This window comes from Pseudogymnoascus destructans, assembly GCF_001641265.1.
Source record: "Pseudogymnoascus destructans isolate 20631-21 unplaced genomic scaffold scaffold_7, whole genome shotgun sequence".
NCBI classification, from domain to species: Eukaryota; Fungi; Ascomycota; class Leotiomycetes; order Thelebolales; family Thelebolaceae; genus Pseudogymnoascus; species Pseudogymnoascus destructans.
In genome coordinates this window covers 1017676-1039837 of record NW_020167526.1, presented here as the reverse complement: position 1 = coordinate 1039837, position 22162 = coordinate 1017676, and the positions used below count along the sequence as shown (strand labels likewise).

The 22162-nt window shown below is 50.6% G+C and overlaps 7 protein-coding genes across 7 annotated transcripts; 5 read left to right on the top strand and 2 right to left on the bottom strand.

The window, feature by feature from the left end:
• Nucleotides 1-18: 18 nt before the first annotated feature.
• VC83_03037 (uncharacterized protein) lies at nt 19-1842 on the top strand (the record flags this gene model as incomplete). Its single annotated transcript, XM_024466686.1, has 6 exons — nt 19-27; nt 300-459; nt 507-569; nt 635-736; nt 832-1608; nt 1706-1842. 6 exons carry the CDS (start codon nt 19-21, stop codon nt 1840-1842), a joined length of 1248 nt encoding a protein of 415 aa, XP_024325247.1.
• Nucleotides 1843-2328: 486 nt separating this feature from the next.
• On the top strand, nt 2329-3188 carry VC83_03036 (uncharacterized protein). The gene is made up of 2 exons (XM_024466685.1): nt 2329-2528; nt 2689-3188. Exons 1-2 carry the CDS (start codon nt 2431-2433, stop codon nt 2942-2944), a joined length of 354 nt encoding a protein of 117 aa, XP_024325418.1. The 5' UTR covers nt 2329-2430; the 3' UTR covers nt 2945-3188.
• A 929-nt stretch (nt 3189-4117) lies between these two features.
• VC83_03035 (uncharacterized protein) lies at nt 4118-6525 on the top strand (the record flags this gene model as incomplete). The annotated part of the gene is made up of 3 exons (XM_024466684.1): nt 4118-4333; nt 4524-6276; nt 6395-6525. The coding sequence occupies 3 exons, from the start codon at nt 4118-4120 to the stop codon at nt 6523-6525; spliced, it is 2100 nt and encodes a 699-aa protein (XP_024325416.1).
• An 833-nt stretch (nt 6526-7358) lies between these two features.
• VC83_03034 (uncharacterized protein) lies at nt 7359-8574 on the top strand (the record flags this gene model as incomplete). The annotated part of the gene is made up of 2 exons (XM_024466683.1): nt 7359-7509; nt 7565-8574. The coding sequence occupies 2 exons, from the start codon at nt 7359-7361 to the stop codon at nt 8572-8574; spliced, it is 1161 nt and encodes a 386-aa protein (XP_024325417.1).
• A 311-nt stretch (nt 8575-8885) lies between these two features.
• Nucleotides 8886-10107, bottom strand: VC83_03033 (uncharacterized protein; the record flags this gene model as incomplete). Its single annotated transcript, XM_024466682.1, has 2 exons — nt 9397-10107; nt 8886-9341 (listed from the first exon to the last, which is right to left on the bottom strand). Exons 1-2 carry the CDS (start codon nt 9805-9807, stop codon nt 8886-8888), a joined length of 867 nt encoding a protein of 288 aa, XP_024325414.1. The 5' UTR covers nt 9808-10107.
• BTS1 (terpene cyclase) lies at nt 10084-11950 on the top strand (the record flags this gene model as incomplete). Its single annotated transcript, XM_024466681.1, has 4 exons — nt 10084-10289; nt 10358-10500; nt 10585-11487; nt 11560-11950. The coding sequence occupies exons 3-4, from the start codon at nt 10694-10696 to the stop codon at nt 11948-11950; spliced, it is 1185 nt and encodes a 394-aa protein (XP_024325415.1). The 5' UTR covers nt 10084-10289; nt 10358-10500; nt 10585-10693.
• Nucleotides 11951-13440: 1490 nt separating this feature from the next.
• Nucleotides 13441-14662, bottom strand: VC83_03031 (uncharacterized protein; the record flags this gene model as incomplete). The annotated part of the gene is made up of 2 exons (XM_024466680.1): nt 13441-14417; nt 14638-14662. The coding sequence occupies 2 exons, from the start codon at nt 14660-14662 to the stop codon at nt 13441-13443; spliced, it is 1002 nt and encodes a 333-aa protein (XP_024325424.1).
• Between the last annotated feature and the right edge of the window lie 7500 nt (nt 14663-22162).

Below are 22162 nucleotides of genomic sequence, written 5' to 3'. Positions count from 1 at the left end.
GCTTGCTTGTGGGATACTATGGGGGGTGTATGATAGTGAGGCTTTGTAAATATACTTTACGGTTTCACCGACATCTCTCCTTTTGCAGTGACTGATGACACCTCTCCCATCGCCCTTGTCTGCATTCCTCCGACATATTTCCCTTACTATAGGACCCTCCACTCCCTTTCCCCTCGCCCTGCCTTATCCGACTTCCTCCCGTTCCCGGCCCCATCCCGCAGACCTGCCCAGATCACACACACCAAAGCAAGGCACCAAGACGCAGCATGGCGCATGCACGATGCCATGGGACAAGCTAGGCAGCAGCGGGCGTGCATGCAGATGTCGGACGGTTACGCCTCGGCGTGAAGCCGGGAGAGAAGAGGGAGGTGGAGGTAGATGGGGTCGAGGAGGGGAAGGTCCTGTTGCTGAATGTTGCGGGGAAGACTACTGCTGTCGGTGCTAAATGCACTCATTATGGTGAGTTGGGTGCTTTGTTTACGACTTGCTCCTGCTAACACACTAAGGTGCCCCTCTTGTCAAGGGAGTTTTGACTGGAGATGGTAGAATTACGTGCCCGTGGCATGGAGGTGAGTTATATCGATATTCCAATACTACGACTGCGATAAAGACAGTTCGCTAACGGCATTGGTAGCCTGCTTCAACGCAAAGACGGGTGAAATTGAGAACGCTCCGGCCCTTGATAACCTCCCCGTCTTCGGGCTCGTTGAGAAGGATGGCGGTGTCTATGTCACAGGTGCACAGGATAAGATCAAGGGAGCAGGAGAAAGCCAAATATCAAGTGCTCTGCTGTGAAGCCTGAGAACATCGTTGTCGTCGGAGGCGGATCAGGGGCTATTGGAACTGTTGAGGCGCTTCGCGAACAAGGTTATAAGGGCTCCATCACTTTGATCAGCAATGAGGGATACCTGCCAATTGACAGGACGAAGTTGTCCAAGGCTTTAATTGCCGACCCAGTCAAGATTGGGCTGAGAGACCAACCGTGGTTTGACGAGGCTGGAATCACCACTGTCACCGATGAGGTGACGGAGGTTGATTTTCTCACAAAGAAGGTGCACACAAAATCTGCGAGTGTGTATCCCTACACCAAGCTGGTGCTTGCAACTGGCGGAACCCCTCGTCAGCTCCCACTACAAGGGTTCAAGGAGCTCGGAAATATCTTCGTGCTGCGAAACATCCACAATGTAAAAGACATCCTGGCTGCCATTGGCGAGAAGAACAAGAAGATCGTTGTCATCGGCAGCTCTTTCATTGGCATGGAAGTTGCCAAAGCCACATCCAAGGATAACTCCGTCTCTGTGGTAGGCATGGAGAAAGTACCCCTCGAGCGCTACCTAAAGGGAAATAAATCTGTGCAGCTGGCTAGAGACGGCTCTCTAACCGTTGACGAGAACTTCCTCGTCCAAGGCCTCAATGCCGTGTACGCCGTCGGCGACATCGCGACATACCCCTACTACGGCCCCGGCAGCAACGGCGCCCTAATCCGCATCGAGCACTGGAACGTAGCGCAGAACTCCGGTCGCGCCGCCGCAGCAACATCGTCGCGCCAACAGCGGCGCGCAAGCGGTTCATCCCCATCTTCTGGTCGGCGCTGGGGGCGCAGCTGCGGTACTGCGGGAACACGGGGAGTGGGTTTGATGGGAGCGTGGTGCAGGGGTCGCTGGAGGAGTATAAGTTTGCGGTGTTTTATACGAGGGGTGAGGAGGTGGTGGCGGTGGCGACGATGGGGAGGGATCCATGGTGTCGCATGCGAGTGAGTTGATGAGGAGGGGGGGGTTGCCGAAGAAGGCGGAGTTGGAAGGGGGGCTGGATATTTTGACGATTGAGGTTCCTGCTTTGTGAGGAGTGTGTTGCGATTTAGCGGTTATGGGAAGTAATATGGCAATGGCTTTGCGAGTTGATCTCTAGCTCTTGCGGATAGAAATCGGAGAATATTTCACAGTGCCTCGTCCATCTTTCCTAGGGCTCAACAAATGAGCGGATATCTTGCCAACCCCGAACACTTGTCGAAACTAACAAGACCCAAATGAAAGCATCAAGGCAAACAACCCCCCCCCCCCGGCAGCGTATACTCATTGGTTTAGCTGCGTTGACCCCCCTCAAGAGACACTTCATCATTAAATCGTGTGAAGGCAGTAGGCAGCAAGTGTTGACGACTAAACAACGTCGTCACCAACCTTCTGCCTCACAGGAGGCGATGCGGCGTGGGTGGTGGTGCCGTGCTTATAAGTCGGAGCGATTCTTTCTTCGAGGCCCCGTACAGTTTGGAGCTTGTTATAAGAATAGTTATCACCCGTTACTACACAAATATCAATTGAATTTTTCCAGCCCTGAAGCTTTCTTGTCTTTGCGCTTTCTCATACTGCTATTACATCCGTCGTCGGCCTCGCTCGCCGCCCTACTCCCACGCCGGATAATGCCAGTCCTGGCATGGATACAAGGAAACTCAAGACCGTTACCTGCGAAGATTCCATGGACTATGCAGACAAGGTTAAGCAAGAGCTATCTGAAGCCGATGCCTGCATCTGGTATGTGTAAACTACCTCCCCTCCCTATGCATCTATAAGTACCTTGTTCGGGACCATGTTTACTACCGTCCTCACACAAATGGTCTTCTTTAGAATCATAGAGTAGTTGTAGATGAGTCGGCTAACCCCTGCTACTATTTTCTTACTAACTAACCTATAGCAGGCTTATTTCCGTGATTATCCGTGCTAGATCGGTGTCTCGGGAGAAGGCGCGTGAGATCTGTCTTGACTATACGATGACAGGGCTAGACACTATATCTCAGCTCTCTAGAAGCAAGCCATTCCTATTTATCTATACCAGTGGTGCTAAGTCCGAGCGAGACCCAAGCAGGAGCCCTTGGTTGATGAGTGACTACCTCTTACTGCGTACTCTCGGTTCTCCTAAGCTTCAAATTTCTATTGCTGTGCGGTACTAAGAGTCTCTAGGGCGAGGTTGAAACTCGTGCCCTTAACTATGCCAAGGAGTCTGGGGGGGCTGTGGAGGCGTGTGTGGTCAAGCCTGGCCCTGTCGATGGGGAGACAGGGCCGATAATAAGGGTGTTGCAAACGGTCGGTTGCTATATGATTAATATGCCGAGAGTGGAAGTTAGTAACCTGGCGGCGGCGTTGCTACAACAAGTAGTGGAAGGGTTTGATAATGACACATTACTTAACGAGGACCTCGTTAGGATAGGGCAGAAAGTTCTGGCGGACTAGTAAAATGATACAGTAACCTCCATTACCAGATCGGGCTGTAAAGAGTGATCTAAGTTAACTCGTCTGATGGTATAGCTCTTCTATTCTAGACAGGTTAGAGCTGCATATGGAGCTGATTGCTAGGTGACCACCAGCGAATATCTACTGTTATATATTTCAGGATTTTCTTGTTTACAAATATCGGGATGCAGAAGTGTATTTGTTGTCTGCGACATTTTCGACCCCTCATTTTTATGGTGACTGACAACGTGGTTTCTTCCTGGCAACCAACGGGGTCTTTGACGGGAACGGTGGTGGTTCATGTGTTTCACAGCAGCTTCCACAATACAATCTAGTAATTTACTTCTCAGACATGGGTTCCCGGAGAGTCATGCCGCAGCAACGTGGGTTGCTAGACAAACAATTCATTGTTTAGGCGGTTCATGGCTCGAGAGCATGCATTATGATAAGTTTTCTGGACGGTGAGCTTGTCATGAATCTTAACGTCTTCGATGTTAAATTCATTACAGGGCTATTTCGTGTTCAGCTGAAGTAGTAAAATATTTAAATTACAACAACATCATATACCCGGCTCACGACTATTTTCCAGCTTGTTTACTGTAACTTATCTTCTATTGTTTGGCGGTTTCAATGGTCACGGAGTCGCGCACAAATGATTGGGTGTGGTTTCACGACGGAGTACATGCGTCATTGTTTTTCCGAGGTGGCTGGTAGCTAAGCTCTCCCGCACCACGTTAAATGACAAACAGCCCACTTTCAACCTTAACCACCGCGTTGGGCTGCCTTCAGGGGAGCGAGCTGCATCGTCTCCCCATCAACATCAACCTTTCTTCATGACCATCGCGAGAATGAGTATTCCGACCGTTCATCCACTACCTTGAGCCCTCGAAATCATGTCCGTTGCCGCGGATCCACAGCTTGGTGATCCGCCGGATGCGGATGGCCGGTTTTGCGACCTGCTGTTAAGCATTCCCATCACACCAACGACGCCGGTGGAGCGTGAAACAGAGTGCTGTTGTGGAAGAGACAGCTGCGCATACCTGAGACATAACAACGAGGCTTTGGACGGACTGGAGAAGGATGTGAGGACAGCAGCACAGCTGGGTCAGGTATGTGGAGTCCTTTATTCTGTTGGGTCCCCTTTGTTCGAGTCTATAAAGCGAGTGCATAAACCCACTGGTCGAGCTTCTATGCAGACAACGGGTAACCTGCATACCAGCCCGCATACTAGATATCATCATGGGAGACATAAGTTTTCGGAAAGGCGAAATAACTAACTCGCTTCTTTTCTCTCTACAGGCCCTTCTCGTGCGCCATGAAGCCTATATCGTCGAGGCGGAAGAGTCGCGGCGCCAGATGAGCTTGCGCATCGAATCCCTCGAAACCGATAAGCGAAGCCTCGAAGCTGAGAATGCGCGGACGGTGCAGGAGAATCGCGATTTGTTGAACCACTTGGAGCAATTGAACGGTGCGATTGCGGAGTCGGAAACTCGTGCTGGAAACCTCGAGGCGACGCTACAAGGGACGCTCCTGGAGATGAAGAGGTTGGATTCTTTGGCAAGTAGAACCCATGATCTCGAAGCACAGCTTGCGGAGTTAGAGAAGGAGCAGGACGACTTGAGAGGGACGGTTGTGGTGACGGAGGCGGAGTCGAGGACTGCGGTAAGGAGGTGGAGAGAGGCGGAAAGGAGATTGGGAGAAGTGCAGGATCAGCTGGAGAGGATCGAGAGAGAGTCAACTGAGGAGAAAGCGCGGCACGAAGAAGTATTCCGTCGGATGGAGAGGCAGAAGCTGGTCGACAAAGCAATTCAAGATGCGAGCAACGGGAAAGTGGCGGTATCAAACGCTGGGCAGGGAAAAGAGGGTACAAATGTAGTGTCGCATTTCGTCAAGGATATCTTGCAAGACAATGTCAACTTGCAGATGGGCATTGTAGAGCTGCGCGACATGTTGACGAGCTCTAATGACGAAGTCCAGAAGCTACGGGATCAACTCATGGCCCACCAACCTGTTCGAGATGGCGCTACTGGCGAAAACACTGCCCCAGTGACACTGGCAGCAGAACTAACGGTCAGGGAACCGCTATCACTCTCGCAAGAACTTCACGTCCATCATCACTATCACGCCCCGGCGAAGAAGGAAGAGAGCCGGCGCGCCGTTCCGAAAAGGAAACGGAATGTTTCTATCACTACGCCTACAAGACTCAACTCGAGGCGTTATAACACACGTCAGAGCCAGTCGTCAATCGCCGCAACGATCTTGTCCCAAACCTCAAGCACAGTCCCCAGTCCAAGGACTGCTAATCGATGGTCCACCCAGTCTGAATTCGCATCTACAGAACCCAGCTCTCCAACGTCGAATTACCGGAACTCGTTTCTTTTCGATCGAATGTCTGTCGACCAAAATACGGATTACTCACGACCTACATCTCCGGGGTCGAGTAATGATCCGCTCTCGCCTTGCATTAAACCAATGCACCGAAGACGTCCCTCGGATTTCTCCATGCATAGCTTTAAAGCACAGATGTTAGAGACAACTACTATTCATGAGGAAGAAGATAACGACATATCCCATATCTCTGAGCTAGTGGAGCTGCCAAAGAGCCGTCGCATCTCTCAGGATGACTCCAACTTCGATCTAAACTCTGGACAAGCTTTCAACGGGTTTGACCCCTATGCCTCCCACCACTCGTCACATAAACTCCGTCGGTCTACGTCCCACGAATCGATAATTTCCATTTCTGGGATTGACATACACACTCTCAAGTCCCGTCCTTCACAGTTAATAATCAGCAACTCACGCGCCTTACTCCGGACACCCTCACGGCAAGATCTCAGCAGCGTGAGCACCTCGTTTGTCTCTACAGAGCCCATCTTATCTCCTGCCGACACGCCCAGACCGACGCTATCAAAACAGAATTACAGCAGCAGCTCTCTTCTACGATCTTCAATTGGCATTACTGAACGTCCTTTGTCTATTAAATCTACAGTTTCTGTAGACGAGGCCGTCACAAGCGTTCAGAAACTCGGAGGCTGGATATTCGGCCGTTGGGGTATGTCGCCTTCATCCAATGCATCCAGCCCTGCCGCATCCGTTGTCGATGTCCCGCCGCCCTCTTTGAGGATAGGAACAGACCGGACACCGAGCACACCAGCTGCTGACCCAAACAGAGACCTGCTACGAATATTTATGGGGAGGTCGTCGGGGATCAATCAGGTTGGTCCTATTCCGGGATTTCGGAAGATTGAGAAGGCGCCTAGTAGAGTTATTCCAGACCGCGTGGATTGGGAGTCGCTTCTAGAGGTACTTGGAGAGTAATATATGGGGGAACGAAGATGGCGCTACAGGGCCAGGGGGGTGCCACGGCATGATTACATACTATTTATTATTCTCCTATACAGTCAGGCGCATTTCTATGGTGGGCGGCGTACAAATGGTTGGGATACCCAGCACGCATTGGCTTATGGGCTTATGGGCTTATGGGCGAGGACGGAAGGATGCGCGAAGGGACGCTATATGCAGCAGATAACACTTTTCTATCAATAGTCAGACGATTTTGAATCGGCGTCGCCGTTGTCAGCATGCTCGCGAACTTCTAGCCGTGGCTGACTTGCCGATGGATTGTGGCTGCAACGCGTTTTATTTCAAGAGGAAGTTCGGTCGACATTGTGTGGTTTTTGTTGTCTGTTATTGCTGGTTTTGTGGTTATCCTTGTATTATGCCCATCAACATGCATATCAATCTACACGTGTAGCGTTGTATGTGTATCTCCTCCACCATGTTCATTTACTCTACTTTACACCCTGCATGCACAGAAATTGTAGCTGACAACCGCATCGCCGTGTTATGGCTTTGGTAAGTCGCCGGCTAAGTGTGCCTGCTTCCTTTGTGGGCATTTCTTCATCCTCATCTCCAACCATCGTACGTGTATGTGGTCGGAATGCATACCAGTTTATGACGCATTGAGCGCGCATCCTCCTTGCATCGAAGGTACGACAAAGATACCTGTCGAGTCAGTCGCTTTCGCTGTCCTTTGAATTTATCCACGGCCAGACAAGGCTGGAGCTGCTCGTCTCCAGTCTGGGGTCTGTGGATATCTAAAATCTGCTACCTACACACAGAAGGATCTACACAATGCCGCAAGCCGCCGCCGTGGGGCGACGCTATGCCGCAATGCCCGACATTGACACTGGCATCAGCCCGCGGCATTTCCTGGTCTCTCAGCTCCAGCTGCTCGGAGAGCGGCGGGACAGCGGCGTATGCCCGAAGCCAAATTCCCACCGATGTGAGCCGAGTCGCTGAGCCCTCTAGCAACCTGGGTCGAGAACTGACAATCACAGGCGATGATACGGGCTTCCCAAACGATTGCTGCCTCGACACCGAGTTCTGCTTCGTCGATAAAGACTTCAATTCTAGTTGCTGCGCCATCGGGAATAACTGCGCGTCGGTGAATATATGCATGGATACAGCACTGTTCTACTGCACCACCACCTCCACCATCACCGATGTCACTACCTCTCCCACCCGCCGCGTCTCATCTGGCTCCACCATAACCTCCACCCACAGCCCCAACATTACTGTCTTCCCAGGCTGCTGTGTGCGCCCTTGCTCCGCCGCTTCCGAGTACCAATGCCCCCACTCCCTCGGCGGCAAATGCTGCTCCCTAGGCACAACCTGCGTCTCTAACGGCTGCGTCGTAACCCTGCCCCCTACCTCTAGCACAACCACCAGTTCTACCCCCTCCTGCCACACCTCCGAGATCCCCTGCACCGACGACATCGGCGGCTGCTGCAACTCCGCCGCCCACTGCACCATGTTGGGCTCCACAGGCTACTGCGCCACCGGCTCCGCGGCCCCTACCGAGCGGCGCATAGGCGGTAGCCCGGGTAACGGTGTAATAGAGCAGCCTCGCGGCGGGGGCGGCTTGAGCAGCGGCGCGAAGGCGGGAATCGGCGCGGGCGTGGCGATTGGGCTACTGGTGATCGGGGCGGCGGTGTGGTGGTGGATGTCGAGGCGGCGACAGGCGGGTGGGAGTGCGCGCGGGGGAACGGAGATGGTGGTTTCGATGCAGCAGGCGAGTACGCCTGGGGCGCCGGGCGTGGCCAGGGGGGCGGAGGATTACTTTGGGCCGGCGGCGGGGGTTGGACCGTTTACGGGGGCGGAGGGGGCGGGGGCAGCGAGAAGTGGTGCGGTGCCGGTGAGTCCGGATCAACCGGGGGATATTCAACCCGCGGTGGAGATTGGAGAGTCGTTGGGGCGGCCGACGCCGGTGAGCCCGGGACCTAGAACGCAGCACGAGTACTGGAAGCACGAGGCGAAGACGGTAAATGAGCATGTTGAGTTGGAGTGAGTGAGGGTGGGTGATAATAAAGTGCATATTTTGGAGTTTTGGGTTAAGATATCATGGAATCTACGGACGAGATAATATATTACAACGAGTCCCTGACTCTGACCATGGGGTATGCGCGCTTTTCCCTCGAAACGAAAGCGAGCACAAAACCTGCACGCACCTGTGCCCAACCCGCTATGCAACGCCGTACCTCTACTAAAACTCCGAAGATCCGCAACCAGATTAAAAGACAAAGACAAAACGCCAGCAACAAACGATGACCAGCTATCGCTTACAAAGTATCCAAAACAGAAAAGGTGGGAGCATGAAGCTCAAGAAAATATCCCCCCGAATGGCGCGCTATCACGCAGATCCTCGACCAGATCCTCCACACTGCTTAGGTGCCTGCTCACAAGCGCCTGCTTCTCAATCGGACTCCTTGTAACTTCCGCCGCTGGCTCCCCCCTCCCTTTCATCTCGCGGCCGAAGGCGCCGGCGAGTTTACTCGGGCTTCGCTGCAGCATGGCGGGCACAGAGTCGCGGGCGCCGGCGGAGGGGATGCTGGGTGACTCGGGGAGGAGGTAGAAGTATAGGAACTCGACGAGCTTGGCTTTGACATCGCGCGGGGTGGAGCGAGACTTGAAGAGCGAGGTGACAGTGAGGAGGCCGTCGAGCGCTTCGAAGGTACGTGTGTTGGCCGGGGTATCGAGGAGGACTACGACGAGGGTGAGGAGTGTTGCGGATTGAATCGCTGGGCAGTTTATGGGTTCGAGGAGGTCGAGAAGATGCTGTGGTAGGGCAGTTAGTAGCCGTATGTGAGAGTGGGCGGTTGGGGAGACGAACGTTCATGTATAGCTCTCTGGAGAACAGCGATCTTGACGAAGGATGCAGTAATAATATCCCTTGTATTAAGTCGAGACAGGCGAGAATAAGCAGATCATTCTGGCCATCATTGCTCTTCCCTAGTAGGCGATCCAGGCAGTTGACGAGGCGCAAGGCGACATTCCACTCGAAGCCATCTTGTAGCTTGAAGAACTCGCGGAAAGCAGGATCATCAGGCAGATCGGCAAGCTCTTTTCGCGGCGATGGAGGAGGGTTGTCGGCGGGTACGAGGGGCGAGTGACGTTTGCTTGGGTTGTGTTTTGAGAGGCAGATTTGGGCGAGTAGGCCTTCAACTTGGCGCATGCCTTTACGGATTTTGGAGGCGTCGTAGGAGGAGAGGTTGTCGAAGGAGAGGGAGAGTAGAGCTTCCATTTTGAGGAAGTGGAGGGTGGATTTCCCGTCCTGGGTGGGAGGTGTTACAAAGTTGTGTTGTGATGCTGATGCTGTGATGGATGGTTCCGAGAGTGCTGTGTGTTTGGTTGATAACGGCTACGCAGTGGTCTCCCCAGTGTGCAATCAGAATAATAAGGTCATCCACAAATGATAATACAGAATAATGAATTGAAGAGAGTAAAAACTCTGAGGTGTGTGATGGAGATAGATTGGGTTGATGAGAATGAGTTGAGAATCTGTATCTGAAGCTGTGAGAGACCATGCCCGAGACAATTTCGGCCGTTGGCAGGGCAGCAAGGCGGAGTGAAATGGCAGAAATTATTGAGGAGGGCTTAGCGTCGGTGAGTTGCAGCTAGTAGCTTCAGCCTGGTGCGTCGCCGAGATGCCACATACGAAGAGCATTCCCCGCTATCGAATTTCTTCAACATTTCCGAACATTTACGCAGACCGAAGCATATACGGTATGTAATCTTGACCCAGTAGTTGGCGCCTTTTCCTAGAGATGAAGCTTATAATAATCATGACGCAGGATCGACGACTCAGTGCGCGGGCTCAAACGGATGTGCGACTGAGGCCGACGGCCTCATCCAGGCAACCTCTTTAATACCCTCCAACGCATGCCATCTTCCTCAACCAACATCTACTTGCAAATATACACATCGATAATAATATGTACTGTTCCATTTTTTAATCCTATCAACTTACTACTCCTCAACCCTCGCATCTGCCTCGGCAAGACTGACAACGAACGCCCAGCTCACCAACATCCCCCGCCTTCCTCTCCGCCCTTCTACGCCGACCCAACCGACGCACCTTCAGCCTCTTCTCACCAATAACCTCCCCACGAACACCATACCCGCCCAAGATGGCGCACAAGACCCCATCCTCTCCGACGCGCCCCGCGCACCTCGCCTCTCCAGGCGCCATACCACCCCGCACCTCCTCAACAAACGGGCCCTCCCAAACACAGAAGCCCGTCGTCCCAGCGCTCCCCGAATCCTCATGGCTCTACTCTCGACACTCCAGCCTCGCTGCCTCCGTATCCCCTGCCGCCATCGACCAAGTGGCCTCTTCAACCCCCACAACCACAACCACCCACCCCTCCACTGGCCCCACGCCGTGGTCCGAGGCCAAAGAAACAATCCTCACAGGCCCATACGACTATCTCGACTCCCACCCTGGGAAAGACATCCGCTCGCGCCTTATCGGCGCCTTCGACGCCTGGCTTCACGTCCCCGCACCCGCCCTCGCAATCATCACAAAGGTAGTCGGCATGCTCCACACGGCCTCCCTCCTCGTCGACGACGTCGAAGACAGCTCGCTGCTTCGCCGCGGCCTTCCCGTCGCCCACTCCATCTTCGGCACAGCGCAGACGATCAACTCAGCAAACTACGTATACTTCCTCGCGCTGCAGGAGCTCTTCAAGCTCGACGAGCTAAGGGATAAGGAGGGCGGGAATAGCAAGCCCAGAGGCGAGGCGGTGCGCATATATAGCGAGGAGCTGATTAATCTGCATCGTGGGCAGGGCATGGATCTGTACTGGCGCGACACCCTTACCGTGCCTACTGAAGCCGATTACCTCGAGATGGTACGCAACAAGACGGGCGGGCTGTTCCGGCTCGCCGTGCGCTTGATGCAGGCTGAGAGCGCATCTACTACGTGAGTCCTCCCATAAACCCATTCCACCCCACTCTCTTACCGTCAAGACACAACCACTAACACCACCCCCAGCGACTTCGCCCCCCTAGCCTCGCTAATAGGCATCCTCTACCAAATCCGCGACGACTACGCCAACCTCCTCTCCCCCACCTACTCCACCAACAAAGGGATGTGCGAGGACCTCACCGAAGGCAAATTCTCCTTCCCCATCATCCACGCCATCCGCGTCGACCCCTCGCTCGTGCTCCTCAACATCCTAAGGCAGAAGAGCGCGGATGGGGAGGTCAAGCGGTATGCGGTCGCGTATATGGAGGGGAAGGGCAGCTTTGCGTATTGTAGGGAGGTGCTGAAGGAGTTGGGGAGGGAGGCGGTGGTGGAGGTGGAGAGGGTTAGTGGGGGGGAGGGTAGGTGGAGGGAGGAGGTTTTGGGGATTTTGGGGGGGTTGGCGGTGGAGGGTGCGTGAGGGGGGGGGGGGGTTGATGTGGGTTTTTGTGTTATTTTTTTTGGGATGATGAGTCTGGTGGGATTTGCACGTTGTGGATGGACAAGCGATGGGAAGGTGAGGCAAGGTGAGATGAGTTCACTGGAGACGAAGGGGATTTGTAAGGGAGTGGAGTGGGATACTGTACGAGGATGACAATGACGAGCGCCGAGAGGGAATCAGCGCGGGAATCTGACACACTCACTGAAGTCGTTCACCGAGACAGGATCAGGACGGATATGATGAGATGCGATATGCCATACATATTCACATACATACCCACAACAGCTTGCGAGGCGGGTTTATAAATATAATACCCACCGGACTGTAAATCCTCACAATCGACACCATCCACTGTAAAGTAATCACCACATAAGTATTTATATCGTAATCAACCCACCACCACCATGACATAAAAATCCCCCCTCCAGTCCATTCCGCACCCGCAGTCACGATTTTTCCACGTTATAGTAGCTGAGATCCACACCGTGCCGACACCCGCTGTCGCGCCTGGGCAGCAGCGGCTAATAGCGGTGCGTGTGGGGGTTGTCGGTTGTAGTGCTAAAGGGCGGCGCAGAACGCCGAAATTCTAGTGGGTGGTGGGGGTAGGTAAAGTATAAGGGAGTTCCGCTGCCCACATTAATAAGTTTATTTCAACGTAGTTGAGTGTTACGCAACTTATGGAATGTCATGTCACTTTGTTACGATGAAGGTTGGGAAAAGAAGGGATTGAGTGATTGGTATGGTATATATCCTCTATCATTCTAACGCTCTACGACGACAACTACGAACGCACAGGGCGCCGTGTGTGCATGCACAATTAGACAACCACCACCTCCTTGCATCCCCTCATTCCAACAAACAAAATCCAAAATGTATCCAAAAACGAAACAACACACCGCGCGTGCAACAGCACAGCCGCGGCGCCACTAGAACCAGAAGTTCCAGACCTTCTTCCAGAAGGGCATGGCGCGGTACGCAGCGCGCTCGGCCTCCATCTCCTCGCCGAGGTTAAGCTCGCGGCGGCCGGCGTCGACGTCGACGGAGGCGAGGTGGACGCCGAATTTGAAGGTGCGGCTGTAGATCTTGTGACCGACGAAGAAGAGGATGACGATGGGGCCGGCGAGGTAGCTCTTGAAGAAGCCTTCGACGTTGAGATCGGGCCCTCCGACGGGCTAAGGGGGGTATGTTAGCAAAGGTCTTTCTTTTGGGGGTGGAGGTGATGGTGGTGGGTTGAAAGGGGGGGGGGACTTACGAAGAGGGCGACGTAGAAGGAAGCGATGAGGCAGAGGACGTTGAGGAGGAATCCGATCCACGATCCGGTGACACCGAACATGGCAGCGAAAGGCAGCTCGTCGAGACCGCGACCTGCGAGCTTCCACGCGTGACGGTAGCAGATGTGAGCGAGGCAGATGGAGCCCCAGGTGAAGAAGGACGAGAGACCCGAAAGCGCGAGGAGCCAGTCGAAGACGTCACCGCCATTGGGGGAGAGGCGGATGAAGGCGACGAGGCCGAAGGCCAGGGCGAAGGTCATGGCGACCCAGGGGCGGCCGTGCTTGTCGACCTTGCTGAACCACTTGGGCGCCATGCCGTGCATGGCCAGGGCCTGGAGCGTGCGCGTGGAGCCGAAGGTGGAGGAGTTGGCGACGGAGATGACGGAGAGGGTGATGACGGCGTTCATGATGGAGGGGAGGACCTTGATCTTGGCCTCTTGGAAGGCGCGCACGAAGGGGGAGTATTTGGAGTTGGCGCCGGATGCCTTGGACAAAAGTGGGTCGTCGGACTTGATGATCAGGCCCAGGACGAAGAGCGAGACGACGTAGAAGAGCGACACACGCCAGAAGACCTGCTTGGTGGCCTTGGGGAGGGACTTGCGAGGGTTGTCGGCCTCGGCGGCAGCAAGACCAACGAGCTCGGTTCCGGCGAAGGCGAAGGCGGCGGTGACGAAGACGGAGCAGAAGCCCTTGAAACCGTTCTTGAAGGCTTGCTGGGGTGCATGCCAGTATTGCGCACCAATGTATCCTCTGTTTTATTATGTCAGTTTCTGGGCTTGGAAATCGAGCTGGGGGGGCGGATTTTTGGGGAGACGTACCTGGTGTCAGTGGGAACACCACCGCAGTTGATGATGATGCCAGTGAGGATGAAGCCGATGACAGCAATGACCTTGATCGTGCCGAGGACGAACTCGACTTCACCGTAGCCACGGATACCAAAGACGTTAACGAAGACGATGATGACGAGGAAGACGGCGATCCACACGCCGTCATTGACACTCGCGTTGTTGTCGTTATCGTTTCCAGTCCAGAAGCGGATGGTGACACTGGCGGCGACCAATTCGAAGGGGAAGACGACAAGCCACGACATGGCGTAGTTCCAGCCCATAGCGAAACCCCATGACGGGTCGATGAAGCGAGCAGAATACGTGAAGAAAGCACCGTTGACGGGGTACCTATTGGGGGGAAGTCAGCTCGGGTTCATTTTCGGAGCTGGACTAAGCTGCCAGAGCTGTCGCCAGGTCGCGCTCATTGTGCAACGGGACCAAGCAGCCAGGAACGGGCGCCTGATACAATTGACAAATCGAGTCGCACGTCCGGATTGCCAGGCCAAGTTCAGCTCGATCGCGGCCAGCGACCTGAGACTGAGGAAGGAAGGAACGGGAGAGTACTCACATGACAGCAAGCTCACCCAGAGCATTAACGGTCATCAACATCATAACACCGACAATGATGAAATCGATAGTCGGACACACCGCATGTCAGCCTCGCCCCCAACCAACTTGGTCCCCCCATCTGCGCTCTCACTTGTGCGCAGGAGCTCAAACTTAGCAACACCAGCATCGAACTTACCAGCGAACCAGGTCCACCATTATACAGCGCACTACCAGACCCAATAAACAAACCCGCACCAATCGAGCCACCAATGGCAATCATCTGCATATGCCTATTCTTCAGCTTCCTCAGCAACGGGTTCTGCCCCGGCTGAGCCTCCGTCGTAGGCGGACATGGTGGGTGGGATTGGGGAGGAAGAGAGAGTGAGCGAGGAGGAGGGGAAGGGGGTGCTTAATGTAGGTGTTGGGAATCTGCAGGTGCGTGTGCGTGTGCGTGTGGTGTCTGCGTGGTCGAGGTTGAGGTCGAGGGAGAGACGACACAAGATAGATACGACCCTGCCTGCTTTTGATTTGCGACTGGTCTTGGTTGGCTGGTCTTGGGTCGATTGGGGCAAAAGGTAAGTCGAGGTGTGTGGTTGATGCAGCCGTACGGTACTACGGGTACACAACTGCAGGATTCGAGTGGTGAGGTGGTGGGAATGTCGTCGGTGCTATCTCTCACTCACTCGTGCTCATCTCGTTGTGTCTTATTCCCCGTCTCAGTTAGTCGCTCTTTCTCTGTTTGATCCCCTTCCCCCTTCCCCCTTCCCCGATTCCTGATGGTTTGGCATGCACGGCGGTATGGCGGTTGTACCTCTGGGCGTGGCGCCACGATCCCATCTTCATCTTCGGCACGACCGATGCGCCTGCACTCTGGTGTGGTAGCTCCTACGGTAGAGTACATAATCCACCGCTGATGCTGCTAGTCAGGTAGTTCGGGGTTCGTAGAGGAGGAGCACGAGATAAGGGAGGGAAATGAGACGTAGCGACTTGGACGGATCGATGGATGCAGCGGGGAGGGTTTGGGGTTTGGTGGTATGGCGAGGCCAGAAAGCGACGACGACGCGACGTGATGGGATGGGATGGGATGGATTATGGTGCCCCCACTCACGCCTCGGTCCATCTGTCAGCCCGCGCGGCGTTGCTATCAAGATACAGGTGATAACTGCTGGGTCGATCGGGATGGCTTGTGATAACCGCGGCGTATCTGGCAAAGACCGACAGGCAGGCAGACTGATAGCTGGGAAGAGGAGTAGTGTTGTCAGTAGTTGAACAGTCGAGTAGTTTGAGATTCGCCAGCGCGCATTTGCCGACGGACTGTTATATTGCGCGTACGTTGGTACCGACGGGCGGGTTGAGCGTGGAACAAATCACGCACGTCGCTCGGTTTCCAGCCGTTGATGTGCGGAACTGTACTGCTACTGCGAAACTAACTATAGTTGGTTGTCGTCGATAGACGCGGTGAGGCCGCATGGGGAGGCCTTTCTGGTGGCCTTCGGTGCATGATGACGGGGTGGTTTGGTACAGGAGGAGACAAGTTGTGGCAAGCCACAACTTGTCTCCTCCTGTATTCGATAGTGCTGTTTTTCTCGGAACCGATTGAACATACAATATACGATATTCACGACATCGCTCCAATTCCTTAAAACATCGTCTTATCGTGATACCTTTCTGCAATCTGTACTATAATATATGATATTTTTGAAGCCTTTATACTCAATATGCCCCCAAAAACAACGAATCCACATACACTAGCGACAAGCCCTACGTCTGTAGGCCTTTAAACAAACCCCTTAACCTTCTTAAAAAGCCTGTATTACATGGTTCTATGATAATTACAGCTAACGAATAGGACTGTCTCTATAAGTCTCTCTTAGCTCATTTTGAGTCTATTGATAACTCTAAGAGCCCTAGACATTTAGCCCGCATACGAACCGGAAACTAGCCAGATCTTGAGGCAGTTCTATTCAATTGGCAACTCCGAATCGAAGAACAGGGAGGCGTAACAAGTGGAGAACTCCTACAGCAGAAGGCTTAACAAATCTAGCGTCAATTGCCTTAATATTCACAATGTCCTTGCCCTAAGTTCAGTGTCGGCTGGCTTTAAAAGTTCAAATAGCGACATCATATTTAGGATTACCGTCGACACGGAGAGCTTGGCTCTGTTTCTAAGACTGCAGAAGACGAAATAAAAGGCCTACGTACAATTGCTACTGAATACAACGATGAGGATATATATAATATAGATGAGGCTGCACTCTATTAGAAGATGACACCTTCTCATGGACTTACCACACAACTATGACCTGGTTTAAAGAAGGACAAGGCTCGTCTGTCTCTCAATTTTGCTACAAATGCAACTAGGAGTGATAGATTATGTGTGGATCATTAGAAAGAGCAAAACACCAAGAGCCTATGAAATACAAGTGTTTCTACAATGGAAGGAGAGTGGAGGTGGAATAAGAAGGCCTAGATGAATACAACTATGATGTCTAAATGGCTTCAAGCCTTCTATAATCACATTAGAACAACTCGTACAGTCCTTTTAACAATGAATAACTTCTCTACACACCTTACAGCTGTCGAATTTACACCACCTCCTCCTAATATACAAATCTGTTAGCTTCTAAAGAACTTAACGAGTCGATCTCAGCCTTTAGATCAAGGAATTATACAAAGCTTTAAGTCTCATTATAGACGACAGTGGCTCTTATATATGCTTGAGTGTTATAACAATAACTAGGACCCTAGGAACTTAATGGATTTACACCTAGCTATTCGTTAGATTCTAAGAAGTTGGAATAACTACGTCTTAAATACAACAATCTACAACTGTTTCTAGAAGTCAACTCTAGTTACAACTATTATATACTTCCTATTGCAATTGATTCTCAGAATATCATGAGTCTTTATGAGCAAGTTAAAAGAGCTAGGAATATACAAGATGGCAATTTCCAGCTTCCTAAATCTGGTTGAGGAACAAGAGTTAGAGGCAGAGAGTGAACAAGAATCACTAGATCCTAAGGAGGCCTTACAGAACGTGATAAAAGGGCATCTTGGCTTACAGACAATTGATGAAGATGAGGAAGAAGAAGAGGCGTAGCCTAACAGGCTGAAACAGTCAATACAAGAAGCTATTTAGGCTCTACAAGTGGTAATTGAGTTTACTAAGGGTCGAGATGATGTGAAAACAGCTCATTTAAGAGCAATTGAATGACTAGAGCAGGAGTTAGAGGCCCTAGATGTAAATAGCCGTATTCAGAGTACCTTACATAGGTGGATTATGTGATATTCAGTTGAACGATATATTCAATAAGACGATATTGAACTAAGGATTACATCGTCTTATCAAGACTCTACTGTAATGGTGGGTGCACCAGATATGAGAATCTAGCCACCCAAGTGTAATGGTGGGTGCACCAGATATGAGAATCTAGCCACCCAAGGAAGGGATGAATTTACTAAGACAACACACTGTCTTAGGAAACAGAGCCAAAGGGTTGTAGCTTAGACTATTCCACAACGCAGCAATCAGGTGTATGATGTGGTGAAGTGGTTTAGACAAGTTGCAACAAATGTTGAGTCTGAGAACTCAGGGGTAAGTCAGAGGTTAGCACCTCACTGACTTTTCAAAAACAGAGAATAACAAGATCAATGCTTGGAAGCTTGGAAAAGACGTAGAAGTATGTGCTAGTCGATTTACTGTATTGCCTGCTTGCCCTTTCTTAAGGAAAGGGCAATCCTATTTATGCCAAAGGAGTGTAGTTCTCTTATTTTCCATGACTTTCCATGACTAACCAGGCTTGGTAAATGTATTAGAAATCAAGTGCGACCCACAACTAGCTTGCTAATCATGTAGTGAACGTAAGAGAATCCCATAGAACCATCTCTTGGGTTCCTAGCCTATAGGAAGTGAAAAGGAGGTCCAAGGTCAGAGTACCTATAGACAAATTATGTCATAACTTAACCAATCTTGTGGGTAACTAAGGAGCGATGACGTGTAATGAATCATAGAGGGTTGTAGAAGCTTCTAGAGCTATCGTTCATGTTCCTAGGCCTCTAGTTGGTAGAGATATGCCATGTGGTAGTATTGGCCCACCCCCTTAAGGAGGAGATTTTCTTAATAACTTGTTCAATGAGTGTCCAAATGATATGCCGTGATGTATGTAGCATAAACAGATGTAGTAGAAGAGTTTTCAGCAATCGTTGAGTAGTATTGCTTCTGTTGTTGGTGTGATAAGCCCAGATATGTATGGTGACTTGTAGGTTTGAGGAGGAGATTTCTAAGTTTGCTCTTGAGTTTGATAGCAAACTGAGTGCAACGAATGTCAGTATGACATGATCCCCCTTTTAAGGACGTTTGTTGGCTGTCTGCTTGCCCTTTAGCCAGTTGGCTTTCTTAGAAAGAAATTCTAGAATGAGCTTAGATGCATTTTTTAGATTTCTCTTAGGCTCCCAAGTGTTGTCACTTGTAGGATAGCCTTTCCACTTAACGAGGAAGTAGTCCTGACCTCTAAGTGTCTTTTTGTCAAGGATAGACTCTACTTCATATTCTGGTTGATCCAAGATCAGAACAGGAGGTGGAGGAGACTGAAGTGGTCTTAAGGAACTTTCTTGTGCCTTAGACAAGAGAGATGCATGGAAGACATTATGGATAGTCCAAGTAGGTGGTAATGCAAGCTCGAAAGCATTCTTGCCAATAGTCCTTGTGATCTTAAAAGGTCCAAGTCTTTTAGTATCAAGTTTGTCTGAAGGTCTAGTAGTTGTGATATGTCTTCTAGACAAAAAGACTTGATCACCAACTTTGAATTGTGGTGCAACCACCCCCCTGTTAAAGGCCTGAGCCTGCTCGTCTTGTGCACGCTGTATTTGAACCTTGAGATAGTCCTGGAGGCCCTTAAGGTAGATGATTCTTTCAGTAGCAGAAGGGTTTTTGAAATTTTCAGGGCAATTCAGTTCTGCCACTTCAAACCTAGGGTGATAACCATAGTTTGCATAGAAAGGTGTCTCTTTTGTGGTGTTAGAGACTGTGTTGTTGTAAGCAAATTCTGCAAGATGGAGAAGATCTGCCCAGTTGTCTTGAGCATAGTTTGTATAAATTCTTAGATATTGTTCAAGTACAGAGTTGACTCTCTCTGTCTGGCCATCTGTTTGAGGGTGATAAGCTGTAGAGAAGCGTTGTTCCATGTTTAAGAGTTTAGAGAACTCCTTAAAAAAGTTTGAAGTGAAAACTGCTCCCCTATCTGAGATCCAGTGTCCAGGAATTCCATGATATTTAAAGACCACCTTGAGGAATAGCCACGCAAGTTCAGAAGCTGTGATAGTCTCATTGCAAGGCTCAAAGTGTGCCATTTTTGTGAGCCTTTCTACCACCACAAGGATAGAGTCATAAGGGGTAGCACCCCCTTTTGGGATAGAAGGAGGCAACTTGACTATAAAGTCAATGGATATGGAGTCCCATGGGCGTTCTGGTATAGGTAGAGGCTGCAAGAGGCCATAGGGCTTTTGCCGTGTAGGTTTGTTCAAGTTGCAAGTAGTGCAAGAAGATATATAGTCTTGAAGAGTAGTCCTTAGACTAGGCCAGTAGAACTTTCTTGTTAGAAGTTCATAAGTTTTTGCAAAGCCAAAGTGCCCTGCAGCTGGAGCATCATGGAACTGCTGTAGGAGGTGTAGCTGTAATCGTTTATCCCTTGGGACATAGATATAGTTCTTGAATAAGAGAAGTCCATGCTGATTTTTTGAGAAATTCTGTAGTCCAACTTTCTCAAGAGAGGAACCTTTCTTCTGGAGGTATTCCAAAGTTCTTTTCGCAAAGGGATCATGGTTGTAAGCATCTTTGAATGCTTTAAGAAGTGTTGCTGAGGGTGTATAGTCTTTAAAGGTCTCTGGTTCCTGAGAAGAGGTAATGGGGGCAACTTGGTCTTGAGGGGATAAGTTTACCCCTAAGTCCTCTGTAGTACTAGGGTTGCTTAAAGATGCTGCTATAAGCTTTGCTGAGTCTAGCAGAGCCTTTGTATTGCTAGTTTTAGCAGAATCTTGGTAGTCATGTCTTCTTGAGAGGAGATCTGCTCTTTGATTCTTGGCCCCTGAGACATGTTTTATAACAAAGTCAAAACCTCCTAGTTGTTCAGACCACCTTGCTTGTCGTCGATTGAGCTGTTTAGTGGTTGTAAAGGTCAAGAGATTTGAATGGTCACTGTAAATAGTGATAGGATAGTTTGCCCCTTCAAGGTAGCATCTCCAATGCTTTAGAGAACATACTATGGCAAGCAGTTCCTTGTCTGTAATGGGATAGTTTTGTTCAGCTGCTGATAGCTTTCTTGAGTAAAATGCCACAGGCTGTAGCTCTTCTTGTTTGTCTTTTGGAGCTTGGTATAAGATTCCAGAAATGGCAAAATCTGAGGCATCTGTCTCAAGAGTGGCAGGTTTCAAGGGGTTAAAGTGTAGTAACATTTTCCCTTCTTTAAATTCTCCTTTAAGAGCATCGAAAGCATCTTGCTGTGTCTTATCCCAGTGATACAAAGTGTCCTTGTGAAGTAATTGAGTAAGGGGTAAAGCCAAGGATGTATATCTTGGTATAAACCTCCTGTAATAGTTGGCAAACCCAAGGAAAGACTGAACCTCTTTAATGCTGGAAGGAATAGGCCACGTTTGTACTGCTTTTGTCTTTTCAGGGTCCATCTGAATGCCTTCTGTTGAAATTCTATGTCCTAAGAAATCAACTTGAGACATATGGAAAAGACATTTCTCAAGTTTGCAAAAGAGTTGTGCTTGAGATAGCTTCTCTAAGACTTGTCTAACATGTAGAACATGCTCTTGAGTGTCTAAAGAGTATATAAGAATGTCGTCTAAGTAGACAACAACAAAGATATCCAAGTAAGGTCTTAGAATATCATTCATGAGAGCTTGGAAAGAAGCAGGTGCATTGGCAAGCCCAAAAGGCATTACCTGGTATTCAAAATGACCATAGCGTGTTCTGAATGCTGTCTTCCACTCATCACCTTCCTTGATGCGTATCAGGTTATAAGCTCCCCTGAGATCTAACTTGGTAAAGATCCTTGCTGAAGAGAGCCTATCTATGAGCTCAGGGATAAGGGGTAAAGCATATCTGTTTTTAACAGTGACTGCATTAAGGCCCCTATAATCAACACAGAGACGCAAGGAGCCATCTTTCTTCTTGACAAAGAGAATGGGAGCTCCTGCTGGTGAGGAAGAAGGTCTGATAAAGCCAGAACTAAGGTTCTCATCTAGGTATTCTCTGAGAGTTTTCAGCTCTAATTCAGATAGAGAGTAGATAGGGCCGTAGGGAGGCATTGAGCCTTCTGCGAGTGGTATCTCATGGTCATAAGGCTGGTGCTTTGGCAGAATTGATGCCTTTGCCTTGTCAAAAAGATGTTGGTAGTCTTGGTATGCTAAAGGCAAAATGACCTCCTGAGATGATTTCTCCAAATCTGAAGTAGCTGCTATCTCCAGGACAGGTTGGAAAGGTTTAACCCATATCAGAGATGATATATCGTCCATAGTTTGGTCAAAATCCTTGATCTGGG

Coding starts and splice junctions, on each gene's coding strand:
- VC83_03036 (XM_024466685.1), top strand. CDS start 2,431: ATGGATACAAGGAAACTCAAGACCGTTACCTGCGAAGATTCCATGGAC. Junction 2,529..2,688: donor GAAGCCGATGCCTGCATCTG/GTATGTGTAAAC, acceptor ACTAACCTATAG/CAGGCTTATTTCCGTGATTA.